This window comes from Hylobates moloch, unplaced genomic scaffold (assembly GCF_009828535.3).
Source record: "Hylobates moloch isolate HMO894 unplaced genomic scaffold, HMol_V3 SCAFFOLD_5, whole genome shotgun sequence".
Classification (NCBI taxonomy): domain Eukaryota; kingdom Metazoa; phylum Chordata; class Mammalia; order Primates; family Hylobatidae; genus Hylobates; species Hylobates moloch.
In genome coordinates, this window is record NW_026652280.1 from 1,088,999 (window position 1) to 1,105,593 (window position 16,595).

Below are 16,595 nucleotides of genomic sequence, written 5' to 3' on the forward strand. Positions count from 1 at the left end.
TTTTTGTCTGTAGTAATTTTCTTCACTCTGAAGTACACTTTCTTGGACATTAACATAGCTCCTACTACTTTTGTTTAATTTTACGTTGTATATATTTTTCTATCCTTTTACTTTCATCCTATCTACGTCACCATATTTGAAGAGACTTTCACACAGAGATGCATCTTGGTTTTTTTGTTTTTTTTACCCATTCTGTCTCGATTGCTGTATTTAGACCATTAGAATGTACGTCTGCATTTTATTATCTGTTTTCAGTTGGTTTCCTCTGATATGTGTTCCTGGGTTTCCAATTTCTTCCTTCTTGTGTCTGACCTGAGCCCTTTTAACTCACAGTCATGGAAGTAGGCAGATGAGAGCACTTGGGAACGAACTCCCTTAACACAGACACAGGTGTCCTGCGCACTCATGTGGTCGGGGATGAGACAGATGAGAGCACTCTGAATGCACTCCCCCGACATGCAGCCTGCACCTTCAGTCACCTCTGCACACCACCAGCTCCCCCGACACGCAGCCTGCACCTTCAGTCACTCTCCACACCACCAATAGCCCCACATGCAGCCTGGACCTTCAGTCACTCTCCACACCACCAGCTCCCCCGACATGCAGCCTGCACCTTCAGTCACTCTCCACACCACCAACAGCCCCACATGCAGCCTGCACCTTCAGTCGCTCTCCACACCACCAGCTCCCCCTACATGCAGCCTGCACCTTCAGTCACTATCCATACCACCAGCTCCCTCCAGATGCAGCCTGCACCTTCAGTCACTCTCCACACCACCAGCAGCCCTGACGATCTCCACATTGGCCCTTTGATGTTTTTCTTATAGCTTCTTCCTACATTGATCTAAACTTTTTCTTTTGTAATGCTTTTACTTCTATTCACTTTTCCCTCTTAAATTTTTTAACTATACGAATTATATCCAATAATTATGTGTAATATAACTACAGCTGGCCCTCTGTATCCATGGGTTCCACAGATCGGGATTCAACCAAGCATTGAGAGAAAATATTCAGGAAAAAATAAAAATAAAAAATAAGAATAAACAAAAATAAAAAAAATACAGTATAACTATTTAGATAGCATTTCCACTGTATTAAGTACTATAAATCAACTAGAGATGATTTAAAGCAGAGGTCCCTAATCCCGGGGCTTTTAAGAATGGCGCTGCATAGCAGGAGGGGAGTGGAGGGCAAGCCAGCATTACCTCCTGAGCTCCGCCTCCTGTCAGATCAGCAGCAGCATTAGATTCTCACAGAAGCAAGAACCCTATTGTGAACTACACATGCAAGGGACCTAGACTGCACACTCCTCATGAGAATCTAATGCCTGATGATCTGAGGTGGAACAGTTTCATCCCAAAACCAAGCCCACTGAACCTTGGTCCATGGAAAAATTGTCTTCCATAAAACTGGCTCCTGGTGCTGAAAAGGTTGGGTACCACTGATTTAAAGTATACAGAGGATTTACTGATGCATAGACTATTCAACTTTATATAAGAAATTTGAGCATCAGTGGATTTTGGTATCCTTGGTGGGGTCCTGGAACTACTCTCTCATGGATAATGAGGGATGATTATCTCTGTAGGAGGAAGTTCTGAAAACTGAAGCACAGTATTATAAACAGGTTCGAATACAATTCTGTGATGATATAAAATAATCTTGATAATGCAACATTAAGTAGTTAACCATCTTATTTCAGAAAAATATGACTTTGCCTGCACACACTGAAATATACTTTAGCAAAACAGAGTATACAAAAATCTAGATTTTTCTTCATATACAACAAATCTTACACAAGGATATTATGATTCAAAATACATATCTCAATTTCTTTCACATTCAGAAGTTACTTATAATCAGGCTAAACATTAATAACTAGCATATATAGGTCTAAAATATATTAAAAATTCATCAACCTTTTCCACTATGATGAGGTCTCCAACTTGTATGTCTGAACTCTTAACTTGCACTTTACCTTAAAAAAAGAAGAAGTACAGTCAACTCAAAGTAACAATAGCACATCCAAATTCAACTTTCAACTAAAAAATAATTACTTTAGAAATAAGCTACGGAAAAAAAAACTTTAGAAATTTCCCTATATACTTTTACTTTCAGACAGTCACTAACAATTAACTCTCAAATAATTTTTTATCTCCCAATAAAAACACAGAGGGAGAATTTCTTCAGAGTAATTTAAAAGGGGACTACACTCTGAAGGTTATTTCCATGTTTTGTAATTGTTTCAGTTCCAAGTCAACAATGATCAGAAATATTACTAAATGGTTTGAGCATTAAAACTTAACAGAGATGTAAAAATCCTTAAGTTAATATCATAAATGGCATTAATTAGCACATAACTGACCAAAAAAGAAATAAAGCAAATTATATATAAAATCACCCTCTATTAATAGCTTTACCAACACAGGAGAGGACTGAAAAAGTTGGATCTAAAGCTTTATTACTAAAAGTGATTTCTCTATGTGAATAAATTCTTATCTACAAAATATCTAATGTAGAATAGTCATTGATAAAGTTTCATATATACTTAAATATCATGTATAATATGATGTAGAGAAGATGAATGTTGCATACATAATTAGGGACATACTTAGGTAACAAAACAGGCAAATTCATTCCCTCCCTTCCTCCCCTTCTCTGTCTCTGCCCCTCTTTCTCTCCCTGGGCCTCTCCCAACCTCCTTCCCTCACTTCCTCACTCTCTCCCTGTCTCACTCTCTTTTAAGACTAGCAATGGCCTTGTGTGTTAATTTTACATTTTTGTAATTATTGTCCTAACCAGGGAAAATGCTCCTTCCTTTTACATTCGGTTTATGTTGACAGCTATAGAAAACTAACATCACACTCATTACACTGACTTTTAGACCCATATCCAACTTGTTAGAAGATCGTACTTCCCAAATACCTCTTAAAGCAGCTGTATTTCAGTAGTATCACACTGTTCCTAAAGATTTGGAGATATCAAAACTTTTATATGCATTATGTTGTACTTTTTTCTACATGCCTCAATTATACAAGCCAATAAGGGCTGAAGCTATTTTTATTTATATTATAAAATAGCAATGCTCTTTAGAATTACGTGTGAAACAAATCTTAACAGAGCTTTAAAATCATTAATCGTATGCTACACATAACCAGAAAACAGATTCACAAAACAATGTTCACTTTAATTCCTATGAGCATTAGGAGCTTCAGGCCTCCTCCCCCACTGCTATGCTTTTCACAGCAAAGCATCCGGCAGTAGAGATGCCCCACTGACCTAAAGTTCCTACTTCATCATCTAATTTCACTCTCTCTCCTAGCTATCCAATCCACCCTTCTTTCCTTCTATTTTTTTCACATTCTCTGTAATCAACACATCTTAAAAGGAGAGAAAAACACTACAGTCATAACACATAATACAGTAAATAACTTTAAAACATTTTGAAGAGAAAACATATCCTTTCTGACTCTATAATTAAGATCTAACATTTCTGAGAGATTTATTATTCTGTAACACAGTAAGAGAGTTAACATATTTAATAGCCTTTAGTTTTCAGGCATTATATAGTGATCACGATTAATTTCTATGGAAATTACCTTCAATTACATGTTTAAGGAAAAAAGTTTATGATCAAATACAGCATAAAAAGTTCTCAAAATGTTAATATTACATAATGAACAAAGTATTAGAAAGCTAAACAGAGTACAGTAACAAAATAGGATGACCACCTGCCTTATATATCTGCTCAAAGTACACATATCTAAATTTTGAAGAAATGATCATATTGTTATCAAGTCCTAGCTTCTTGAATAACTTATTTGCTGTCCTCTTTGCCAAAGAACATTTAAGGCACTGGACAGAGAAGACAGGGGAGGAAAGTTACCTGCTTTCACACACCTGTCCACCAGTGAAGGTCCAGCACGAATTACCGTTTCTGCCACATTCTAACAGCCCACACTTAACATTAAGTATTTGATTTCTGGCCAACACTTTGTTAACTGAGCTGACAACTGATCCTAGTAATATACTAATATCAGATATGAGAGAGGCTGGTAACAACAGAAAAATCTCTCAATTTTAAGAGTCACTGTGCACATATAAAACACACAACTGTCACCTGGCCTCAGTAATCCCACAGAGCAATCAATGATGCAAAGTGTTTAGGAAATGGACACTCAAAATTTAATCATCTCAGAGTTGCACTTGATAGAGAAGGAAGCTCTAAATACAGCAGCAAAGACATTTCGATGTAAACGCTAGTATTTAAATCTAATGACATATTTTTTTCTTAAAACTATCCTATTCAATATACTATCAAGTGCACACTCAGTAAGTCGTGTATGATCAGCTTTTTGTTTTTTAATGAACTAGTTAATAGTGACTATTACCAAGTATATTAGTCCGTTCTCACACTACTAATAAAGACAGACCCGAAACTGGGTAATTTATAAAGGAAAGAGGTTTCATTGCCTCACAGGTCAGCATAACTGGAGAGGCCTCAGAAAACTTACAATCAATAATGGTGAAGGGAAAGCAAACACGTCCTTCTTCACATGGTGGCAGCAAGGAGAAGTGCTGAGCAAAGGGAGAAAAGCCCCTTATAAAACCATCAGATCTCGTGAGAACTCACTCACTATCACAAGAACAGCATGGGGTAACCACTCCCATGATTCAATTACTTCCCACTGGGTCCCTCCCATGACACATGGGGATTATGGGAACTACAATTCAAGATGAGATTTGGGTGGGGACACAGCCAAACGGTATCACCAAGTGAGGTAACAACAGTACTTTCCGCTCTCTAAACTATTTCAATTAAATATTTCCACTAAATCTTTCTAGCAATAAATGTTCCCTTCCATTATTCTTCAGAAACATAATAGCATAAGTGGGTTTTTCCTCACAGGGGAAAAGCATTCATCTCACTTGTTCCCATGAACAACAAGTTCTATGGGCTCCTCTGAGAAAGATCTAAATGTATACCAAATAACTACCTATTCTTTTTTTTTGCTGCTGTTTGAGACGGAGTTTCACTCTTGTTGCCCAGGCTGCAGTGCAGTGGCACGATTTCGACTCACTGCAACCTCCGCCTCCCGGATTCAAGCGATTCTCTTGCCTCAGCCCCCCAAGTAGCTGGGATTACAAGCGCCCGCCACCACACCCGGTAATTTTTTGTGTGTGTTTTTAGTAGAGACAGGGTTTTGCCATGTGGGCCAGGCTTGTCTTGAACTCCTGACCTCAGGTGATCCACCCGCCTTGGCCTCCCAAAGTGCTGGGATTACAGGCGTGAGCCACCATGCCCGGCCATAACTACCTATTCTTATATCAATGCTTCTTAAACATATAACCTGCCCACCAACCCCACTATCAGTCATTAATTTCTGCCTGTGTAAAGAAAATATAATATTATAATTTCCCTAATTCCAAATGAATGAGTTGAAAAAACTAAGGACTGTGTTTATCCCCCCCAAAAAAATTCCATTCTATGACAATTATTTAGAAGATAATCATATTTGTATCTAAAAATACAAGGTCCTCAAAACAGACCCTAAGCTAACTGCCAGGCTTTACCAGCTGGCTCCTCCACGTCTGTTGGCCCCTGCTCTACCTCACCGGGAACCTCATCCCTCCACTGTAGGGTGCCCTCTACTTACTCGCAGAAGCTCCCAGCATTTGCTCCCTGGGATTGAAATCCCTCCCTTCCCAGACTCAATTACACAGCAAGTCTAACCTCTGTGAAGCTTTTAATAACCCACATTAACACCAGTAATATTTTATATATATATCTGTAAATAATGTGCTTACAATGCTATCAATATTTAAATATCTGAGTATCCACTAAATTTCAGATCCTATGATAGGTTTAAAGTGCAACTGAAATATACTTTTATGACATGTAGTTTCTTCTTTCCAAATGCATATCCAAAATTTACCCATATTAAATTAAACTCATGGAGACAGAGAGTAGAAGGATGATTACCAGAGGCTGGGAAGGTTAGTGGGAGTTGTGGGGGGAAGCGAGGATGGTTAATAGGTACGAAAAATAGAAAGAATGAATACGACAGTATTTGACAGAGCAACAAAGTGACTACAGTCAAAAATATTTGTACATTTTAAAATAAAAGAGTGTAAGTGGATTGTTTGTAACACAAAGGATACATGCTTGAGGGGATGGATACCCCATTTACCCTGATGTGATTACTACCCATTGAATGCCTGCATCAAAATATCTCATGTAACCCACAAATATATATTCCTACTAAGTACTCACAAAAATTTAAAAGATAAAAATAAAAACAAAATAAAATACAGCCACTTTGGGGAAAATAAGATGATAATGGAGCTGAAAAATTCTTACTGTGCCAGTGACGTAGTAGCCGATGTGCCACCACAGCACAAGGAGGGAGTCACGTGTTTGTAAAACATCCACAGCACTGCAGCTGTGTCAAAGTCTAGCACACATGATTATGTACAGAACAGACTTGATAATAATAAATGACCACATTACTGGTTTGTGGATTTACTATAAAAAATTAACCCATTTTAAAATCAAAGGAATTTACAACCATTCTAGTCCTAAGTAGTTAAAATGAGTCAATGTCATAATGGATTAAGGCACATAGCAAAGTAAGACCTACTGAACACGAATGCTAGCAACTAAGGATAGAAACGTGTTTATATCCAAACACACACACACAAGGTACGAGTGGTAGATAATTAAGTAACCTTTTTTATTATTTTCTGTCACCCAGTTTGCAGTATAGTGGCACAATCACGGCTCACTGCGGCCTCGACCGCCCTAGCTCGGGTGATCCTCCCACCTCAGCCTCTGGAGCAGATGGGACTACAGGTACGCACCACCACACTCAGCTAATTTTTGTATTTTTTGTAGAGATGAGATTTCACCGTGTTCCCAGACTGGTCTCAAACTCCTGAGCTCAAGCAATCCACCCACATCAGTCTTCCAAAGTGCTGTGAATACGGGCATGAGCCACCATACCCAGCCAATACTGATTTTTTTGTTAATGTAAGAACAACAATAATGAACAGAAGGTTCTAATACTTCTAGTAATTAAGCATTAAATCTTAATATCCATCCATTAAAGTGAAATAAAGTATAACTTACTTTTCTATAAACAAATTTAGTTGAGATGATAGTTTACCACCTCACATTTAAACTAAATAAATATGCTGATCAAAGGAAACAAAACAGATCTCTAAGATCTTCAACTGCAAAAGCAGGTAGACTCATTACCAAATTACTCACATCCATGTATCTCTGTAGAGCTTGAGGCATATCGTTTAAGTTAAGTAAATGGGATGTGCCAAAGCCCTAAGCAGGTACACAATAAACATTTCGTGATGAAGTGGCTGAGTGAACAAACTAGGATTCCTCTCCATTCTGCTTGCAAAGGTGTGTGAAACGTAAGTCAAAAACACTGCGGTCCAGGCCGGAGCTTTCTCATGTAAAACTGTGTCACCTGAGCGTATTAGTTTCTTTGCAGGCCACAACATCCACATATTTCATATAAATGTTCCTAAAAATAATTCCAAGAAACTGAGTTGAACAAAATTACTGTTATCTTCTAGCTAATTCTAAAATTTCTTACCTAGTAAATACTGGTAAAAATTCTAGTTTAACAAAAAGTTACAATTTATTTTATGATGTAGATGGCATTACTACTCTAGGCTGTAAAACACTCCACAGAAGCGAATTCAAATGGATGAAATCCTAAAATGTATTAAAGCACTGAGAACATACTTAAAGAAGCACAACAAATCTCCACAAAATCTGAAGACAGTACTTAACCCATTTCCTCAACACCTACTACATTCCAGTACCTACTGCAGGCACCTGCGCTACATTAGTGACAACGGCACACATTTAAAGGGTATATGGCATGCTGGAATGTAGCAGGTGCTATGGAAAAATGAGGGGAGAGCACACGGCCCAGGATGCTGGCGGAGGGCAAAGGTGGGCATTTGTGACTGTTGCAGGCTTAGGAGAGGACTCCTAGAAAAGGTGGCATTGGAGCCAGGAGTCAGGAAACAGTGGGGAGGTCACGAACAGGCATCTAAGACAGAGCATGCAGGCTGAAGGAAGGGCCAGGGCAGAGTTCCTGAAGGAGAACATGCCTGGATGCTGAGAAAAAGTCAATGTCCACAAAGGAAGGCAGTGACAGGGGGATATCCAAAAGGAACAAAGAATGCCCATGTTCACAAAGTGCCCTTCCAGCCAGACTGGAGAAGCCCATGACCCACAGAGCACGTCTGGCCTCACGCTGGGGAATAACCAACCCCATGGAGCATGCCCCAGATCTGTCCAATGATGCAAGAAAGGCCTATCAAGTAGCTGAATAGCATCCCAAAACAATACTCAACAATATTTGCAGGAATATAAAAATATCCACCACCCAAAAAGGTAAAATTCACAATGTCTGACATCCAATAACAAATTAATAGGCATGCAAAGAAGCAAGAAGATAGGACCCATACGAGGAGAAAAACCATTCAATCAAAACTGACCCACAACTGACACAAATGTTATAATTAGCAGACACGGACATGAAAATAGCTATGAAAACTGTATTCCCACGATCAGAAAGTTAAGAGACATGAAGGATACAAAAAAGACCCAAATCAAACTTCCAGACACACAAAAAAACAACGCTTGAAATAAAAAATACAACACATGAAATTAAAGTATGATATGGTTTGGCTGTGTCTCCACCCAACTCTCATCTTGAATTGTAGTTCCTATACTCCCCATGTGTTGTGGGAGGGACCCGGTGGGACGTAAATGAATCATGGGGCGGTTACCCTCATGCTGTTCTCGTGATAGTGAGTGCTTTCTAACAGTTTTGTAAGTGGCTCTTACCCTTTTTGGACTTCTCCTTGCTGTCACCATGTGAAGAAGGACATGTTTGCTTCTCCTTCCTCCATGGTTGTAAGTTTCCTGAGGCCTCCCCAGCCATGCTGAACTGTGAGTCAATTAAACCTCTTTCCTTATAAATTACTCGGTCTTGGGTATGTCTTTATTAGCAGCTTGAGAACAGACTAACACACAATAGAATAGACATTGTGGAAGGAAAGAATAGTGAATCTGAAGACACAGCAATAGAACTGTGCAAAATAAAACAGAAAAAAGAATTTAAAGAAAAATTTAAAAACATCAATGAATGTGTCACTACCTCAAACAGTCTAATATAGGTATAACTGGAAACCTTGACACTGGAAAGGGAAGAAAAAATATTTGAAGAAATAAAGGCTAAACACTTTCCATATTTAATGAAACTTATATCCCACAGATTCAAAAAGTTAAATGAACCCCAAGCATAAAAAACATAAAGAAAATTACACCTAGGCACATCATAATCAAATCGCTCAAAACCAGTAACAAAATCTTAAAAGCAGAGATAAAAGACAACTAACCCCCAAAAAACAACAAAACACTGCTGAGAAAAAAATTTTAAAGGGGAAGATGTATCTCACACATGGGTCAAAAGACTAAATATTATTAAAATGTCAGTTCTCTGCCAAATGGATTTACAGATTCAATGAAATCCCACTCAAAACTGCAGAAGGCTTTTTTGTAGAAATTGGCAAGCCGATTAATACACTAGTATTAGTTGTATTAATTAGTTATATTAATAATTAGTTGTATTAATACACTAGTATTAGTTGTTAGATGTAGGCCCTTTGTATTTCCTTAACAAAAACAACTCTGAAAATGAAGAACAAAGGTGGAAGGCTTGATTTCAAAAATTATTATAAAGCAACAGTACCCGAAACAGCATGGTGTTTACAGACAGAGATCAATGGAGCAGAAAGAGGGTCCAGAGATAAACTTACATGAAGAATTTAAAGGCAATGCAGTAGAGAAAGGATCACTTTTTCAAAAAACAGTACTGACGACAACTGAATGGCCATATGCAAAAGAACACTCATACTCTGCACAGTAGACAAAAATAGACTCAAAATGGATATTCATAAGTATAATTCCTAAAACTTCTAGAAGAAAACAGGAGAAACAGAGCAGAAACATTTGTAAACGTGGGTTAGGTAAAGAGTTCTTAGAACAACAAAAGCACAATCATAAATGAAATTGACCAACTGGACTTCTTCAAATAGAAGATCAAAGGGGCTAGGAACAGTAGAAAGGATGCAAAGTCAATAAACTGGAGGTTGAAAAAGAACTGAAGTCCAGGCACGAAAGAGAATGAGCTGGAAAGAGGGGCCTAACTGCAGGTGGAGTGGCACTAAGGCTACAAGAGCCAAAACTGGGGCCACCAAAGAGTCTGTTTAGGACGTGGGCCCTCAGAAAAGAGCCACAGTTTAATGAGAGCAAGAAGGCACATTCAGAGAGGAATCCATAGATAGAAGAGCTTCAGGTTACGAAGGGAAAAAAAGAACGTCAATTCTGAAAGCAGTGAAAAAAGACCAAGGGTAAGAATAAAGATACACAGTATCCCATGGTAATTAAAATGCAGAATCTGAAGGATGACTTGGAGTCTGGGGCTTTTCATGTTAAGTAACATAAAACATAAAATTCATCTCGACATTAGCTCTGGTGCACATAAGGCCCATACTGTGCTCAGGCTGACAGGCACAGGTTCAGGGGAGCCAGCTCAAATTCTGAGTCCTTGGACAACAAACCTGGTTAAGTCTCAAAGGTCTGGGGAAGAACTCTGCTAACTTTAAACATGGTTTCAAAACAACTGCTGAGCATTTGTGGGGAAAAAAAAAAGAAAAGAAAGATCGCTTCTCCACAGAGCATACATCTTAAGCGTAAAATTACAAATGCAGTAAACCTTAACTACAAGAAATGAAAATCCAGAAACACTGTATGAAAACACAATGCTCACTTATATTGGGAATGAGTAGACTTTCTAAGATTAAAATAAAAATCACAAAAGATCAGGAGATTTAAATTATATAAAAATTAGACATTACATCCAAGAAAAATGATTTTTTTAAAAAGTCAAGGTAAAAACATTTGCTACATATGACAAAGGCAAATTCCTTTTAGTAGAAAAATCGTAATAAGATAAAAATAGATAAAGAAACAAAAGGTATTAAATAAGTAATTTAAAAAAGATCACAAATGAACAACGCAAATTTTTTAACTGGAATGAGTGGGCAAGGAAGGACATTTGTGGGCACAATGGAAACGCAAACTGGTGCCACCTCACAGGGCAGCCCCCTGGCCTTAGACCGGGCTCAGCACTTTCATCTGGATCTGGAACTTCTTTCTTTCTTGACTCCCTCAGTTCACTAAGTGCTCACCACATGCCAATGACTCTACTTACCCTGGGGGAAACCAGGACCCCAAGCTCATGAAACTGAGAGTCCAGGAATTAAAGTAGTCCTCAGAGTAATGCCACTCCCCACAGGGAGGTACAGGTGCCATGGGATATATGTGTGGGCTGGGGTGGGGAATAACATTGGAAGAAATCGAGGCAGACCTCTCTAAGATAATCTTTTAATAAAACCTGAAGTTTTGAGTAGGAAGTGTCCAAACAGTACAGGACAGAACAAGAACCTCCAGACAGAGTTGCTATTACTTTAAAAGCCAGTCTCTAAGAGGGAGAAGGAGAGGCCTATTCAAGGAACTAAAGGAAAAACCAGTGCAACCACACTTCAGAAATCACAGAAGGAGCGGGAGCAGGTGGCCAGAGCCAGGCCACAGGGAGCTGGAGAGTCACATGCGACTCAAGGGTTCTAAGCCATAAAATGGCATCAGATTCACTTTTTGAAAATACTTTTTACTTTGAAAGGAAAAGTGCTACCGCAAAGGAAAGATGGAGCAATATCAGCAGTGAGGAGTCCATTTCCCACTTCAGGCAGAACAGACAGCTGGAGCCAGAGCTGGGGCCAGGCCAGGAGCTGCAGCACCGCTGGTAAAGTCCCATCAGCCAGACCCAGCTAAGGGCTGTTCAAGGGCTGCGGGGGGCAGACCTCAGCTGGCTTTAGTGACTAAGAAGTATCTCCCTGGTTAGAAGCACTGGTTAGACCTGGAGGTAGCACACACATCTCAAGTGAAAAGGAAGGATGGAAAAACTTGTAGTCGATATATCATGAAGAAATGAATTCACGCAGATCCTCTAAGGGTGACCTGAGAAGAAACAGTGGTAATGAGTTTATATATCGACTTGAGTGTGTGTGTATGCTTGTTTATAACCACTCCTGGATCTATATGGCCACACCTGAGTATACCTACCCACTTGAGAGAGAGAGAGAGAGAGAGTGTGTGTGAGTGTGTGTGTGTGTGTGTGTGTGTGTGTGTGTGTGTTTATAACCATTCCTGGATCTATATGGCCACACCTGAGTATATCTACCCACTTGAGTGTGTGTGTGTGTGTGTGTGTGTGTGTGTGTTTATAACCACTCTTGAGTCTATATGGCCACATCTGAGAGTATCTACCTTGGTCCAGCCACAGAGGACTAAAAACACGAGATTAATAAATGGAAGGTGTTTGTGAAATATCATTACATAGCAGAAATACAGGTTGGTGCAAAAGTAATTGCAGTTTTTGCCATTACTTTCAATGACACAATTACTTGGTGCAACTATTTTTGCACCAATCTAATACCATGATGTATACTGAATGTTCCTGAATGAAATACTGGGATGGATCCTTTTCAAATGCTGCTCAGATGTTAGACCACGGAAACAAAAATGATTTAAGTATACTTTAAGAAAGGTTGGGCATGGTGGCTCACACCTGTAATCCCAGTGCTCTGAGAGGCTGAGGCGGGTGGATTACTTGAGGCCAGGAGTTTGAGACCAACCTGGCCAACATGGTGAAACCCTGCCTCTACTAAAAACAAAACAAAACAAAAACAAGCAGTCATAAACAAGAAGAAAGTAAACTAACAGCAACATACACAGAAAATTCCTACACCCAAAAAAGTATTAGAAAATACAACACAACTCAAAATAATTCCAGTGTGATTGTGACACTGGTTAAAATATTTTCTGCTTCCAAACAAAGCATATTTATAAGTGGCTTTCCTTTTCAAAAGAAAAGAGTAACAGAGAACATTCTTCCAGTTTACTTCTATAAGAATGTGCTTGAGAACTCCAAAATGACACAGTCCAAATGTTGTAAATATGGTCCAGCAAACTACAGAAAGGCACACAAGGAGGCTGCCATCAATGTCATTCAAAGAGGTAACTGTGAAATACTGGAAACTGAGGAGGGGGTCAACAGCAAATATTCTTAATGAAAAAATAAATTTTAAACTGTGCTCAATAATAAGCCTAAACTGATGCATTTTTTAATACCACAGATTTTACTCATCAAACATCTGTATCAGAACCACCAGCCATGAAGCAGTGTGCCACAGCTGAAAGAACGCTGGACTGGAGTCAGAATGATCTAGGTCCAAGCACCAGCTCTACCTAAAACTACTGTGACTCACGGGAAACTATTCACGAACCGCAGCTTTCTCATCTAGAACTCGGAGAGCACATCAACTCTCGCTTGGACGATGCTGCATATGAGAACTCGTACTCTGAATGTTATCTGACACACGCAAGGAAGTAAAAAAGTAGCTATCATTATCATTATTGACATGTGAAACTTCTACTTCTTAGATGACCAGCAATGACGGCTAATTTTTCTTAAATGGTAAATTTTCATGTACATTTGAAATAAACATACTGATAATTATTTTTAAAGTACCTGAAGTTCAAGTATCACAGAAGTACAAAAGACATAACAGCAGAAGGTCTTCCTCAACATTTTATGCCATTTTTGGGTGAAACTAACGTTAACATAAAAAGCCATTTTAAAGTGAATCATTCACTGGCATTGACTGTATTCACAATGTTGTGTGACCAACTCTATCAAGTCCCAAAACATTTTCATCACCAAAAAAGGAAACGCAATGCCTGTTAGGCAGATGCTTCGTGCTCCCTTCGTCTGCTCGTCCATGGCCACCTCCAGTCTGCAGTTTATCTCTCTAATTTACCAATTGTAGATACTTCCTATAGATGAAGGCACACAATATGGGATCTTTTGCATCTGGCTTCTTCCACATAGCATAATGTTTTGAGGTTCATCCAGGTTGTAGCATGTAGCAACCCTTCATGATTTCTATGCCTGAATAAAATTCCATTGTAGAAATTTGCTATCCATTCGTTTATCCACTCATCTTTTAGTGAACATCTGGGCTATTATCACCTTTTGGCTATTGTGAATAGTGAATAAACACTAAATAAACACTGGGTCCCTGCTTTAAATGCTTTTTAACTATTTAAGAAACTGAAAGTGTGTTTTCTACAGGTGCTGAACCACTTTGTTCCCACAAGCGATGTGCAAAGATTCCAATTTCTCCAGATCCTCTCCAGCACTCGATATTCTATATTTTAAAATTATAGCCAACCTAGTGGTGTATGGTGATGTCTCATATAGATTTGCACTTCCCTCTGGTCTAAGGCTGTTGACTGACTGTCATTTTACATGCATGTTAGCCATTTGTGTATTTTCTTCAGAAAACTGCCTGTTCAGGTCCTTTGCCCATTTTGTAATTGGGTTATCTTTCTAATGTTGAAATTGTAAGAGTTCTTTATGTATCCTGGATACTGGATCCTTATCAGATATTCAATTTTCTCTCATTCTTTCTTTTTACATTTTTGATAATGCCCTTAGACGCATGAAAGCGTATTAGCTTTTGTTTATCTGTGAATGTCTTAACAACTTTTTTTTTTTTTTGAGACGGAATCTTGCTCTTTCGCCCAGGCTGGAGTGCAGTGGCGCGATCTCAGCTCATTGCAACCTCTGCCTCCCAGGTTCAAGCGATTCTCCTGCCTCAGCCTCCTAACTGGGATTACAGGTGCATGCCACCATGCCCAGCTCATTTTTGTATTTTTAGTAGAGACAGGGTTTCACCACATTGGCCAGGCTGGTCTTGAACTCCTGACCTCAGGTTATCCACCTGCCTCGGCCTCCCAAAGTGCTGAGATTACAGGCATGCACCACCAGGCCCAGAAAACTTCTTCATTTCTGAATGACAGTTTTACCAGATACAGAATTCTTAATGGACAGGTTTTTTTTTTCTCTCACCATTTTTAAAACGTCAACCCACTGCCTTCAGACCTCCATGGCTTCTGATAAATCCTATGGAGGGTTCCTTGTGTGTGACCAGTTACTTCTCTCTCTCTGCTTTCAGGGTGTTCTCCTGGTCTGTGGGTGTCAGCTGCTTGGTTATGTATCTCATTATGGATTTTTCTCATATTATCCTTCATGGGCTTTGCTGTACTTCCTGAATGTACAGATTAATGTCTTTTATCAAATTTAGAAAGTTTTTGGCCATTATTCCTTCACATATTTTCTCTGTCCTCTCTCTCTCTCCTCGTCTTCTTCCATCTCCATCATGTGCATTTGGTATGCCTGATGCTGTCCCACAGGTCTCTTAAGAGCTGTTCTTTTTTTTTTTTTTCATTCTTTCTGCTCCTCAAACTGGATAAATACAACTGACCTAGGCTTAAGTTCACCGTTTCTTTGGTGTGCTCAATTCTGCTACTGAATCCCTCTAGTGAGTGTTCTTTTCACTTACTATACTTTTCAGTGCCAGAATTTGTTTGCTTCCTTTAGATAATTCTCTACTTGTTCCTACATCATTCTCCTGATATCTTTTAAGCAACATCCCCGTGGTTTCCTTGAGCGCCCTGGCACATTTAAAGCAGCTGATTTAAACTTTTTGTCTCCTAAGTCTGATGTCTGGCTTTCCTCAGGGGCAGTTACTATTACCTTCTTCTGGGAGTGGGCCACATTTTGTTTTGTTGCATGCTTTATAATGTTTTTTGTAGAAAACTGGACATACGCCAGGTGCAGTGGCTTACACCTGTAATCCCAGCACTTTGGGAGGCCGAGGCAAGTGGATCACCTGAGGTCAGGAGTTCAAGATCAGCCTGGCTAACATGGTGAAACCCCATCTCTACAAAATACAAAAAAATAGCTGGGCATGGTGGCACATGCCTGTAATTCTAGCTACTCGGGAGGCTGAGGCAGAAGAATCACTTGAACTCAGGGGGCAGAGGTTGCAGTGAGCTGAGATCGTACCACTGCACTCCAGCCTGGGCGACAGGGCACAACTCTGTCTCAAAAAAAAAGAAAAAAAGAAAACTGGACATACATTATAATCTGGTAATTCTGGAAATTAGCTATTGCTCCCTCTTCTTGGTTGATTTTATTGTTATATGCTGTAGCTGTGTTTGTCTGCTGATTTTTCTACACTATTTTTGTAAAGTGTGTATTCTTTATCATGGATGGTCTCTAAAGTCTCTCTCCCATTCTTACATTCAGCCAGTGTTCTGACAGGTTTCCTTCAAAATGAAGAGAGAAAAAGGAGGGGCAGGGGGAGGAGGAAACAAACCCAAACAAAACCTGTCCTGCGCTTTGGAGCCTGGTTCTGTGCGGCAGCCTCACTGAAGACTTAGCCAGGCCATTAACAACTCTGCTGCATCCTTCCCTTCCTACTTGCACTGAGCCTAGAGACTGGCCAGAGGGAAAGACTTTAGCCAGTTCTTGGCTTGCATGTCGCTTCCAAAATTCCCCAGCATACACAGGGGAATTCCTGAATGCTCA

General features: G+C 39.4%; 1 protein-coding gene across 11 annotated transcripts in view; it reads right to left on the minus strand.

Annotated features, from left to right (window-relative positions):
* Nucleotides 1-16,595, minus strand: part of ATP9B (ATPase phospholipid transporting 9B (putative)) — a 322,806-nt gene that overhangs the window by 223,016 nt on the left and 83,195 nt on the right. For 10 of the 11 annotated variants that reach the window (XM_058438242.1, XM_058438240.1, XM_032152031.2 and 7 more), the window contains one exon: nt 1,917-1,975. The exons of the other annotated variant lie outside the window; for it this stretch is intronic. In XM_058438242.1, coding sequence (XP_058294225.1) covers nt 1,917-1,975 — 59 coding nt within the window. Of the gene's footprint in view, nt 1-1,916; nt 1,976-16,595 lie in introns of those variants that run through there. 11 annotated transcript variants of the gene reach the window in all.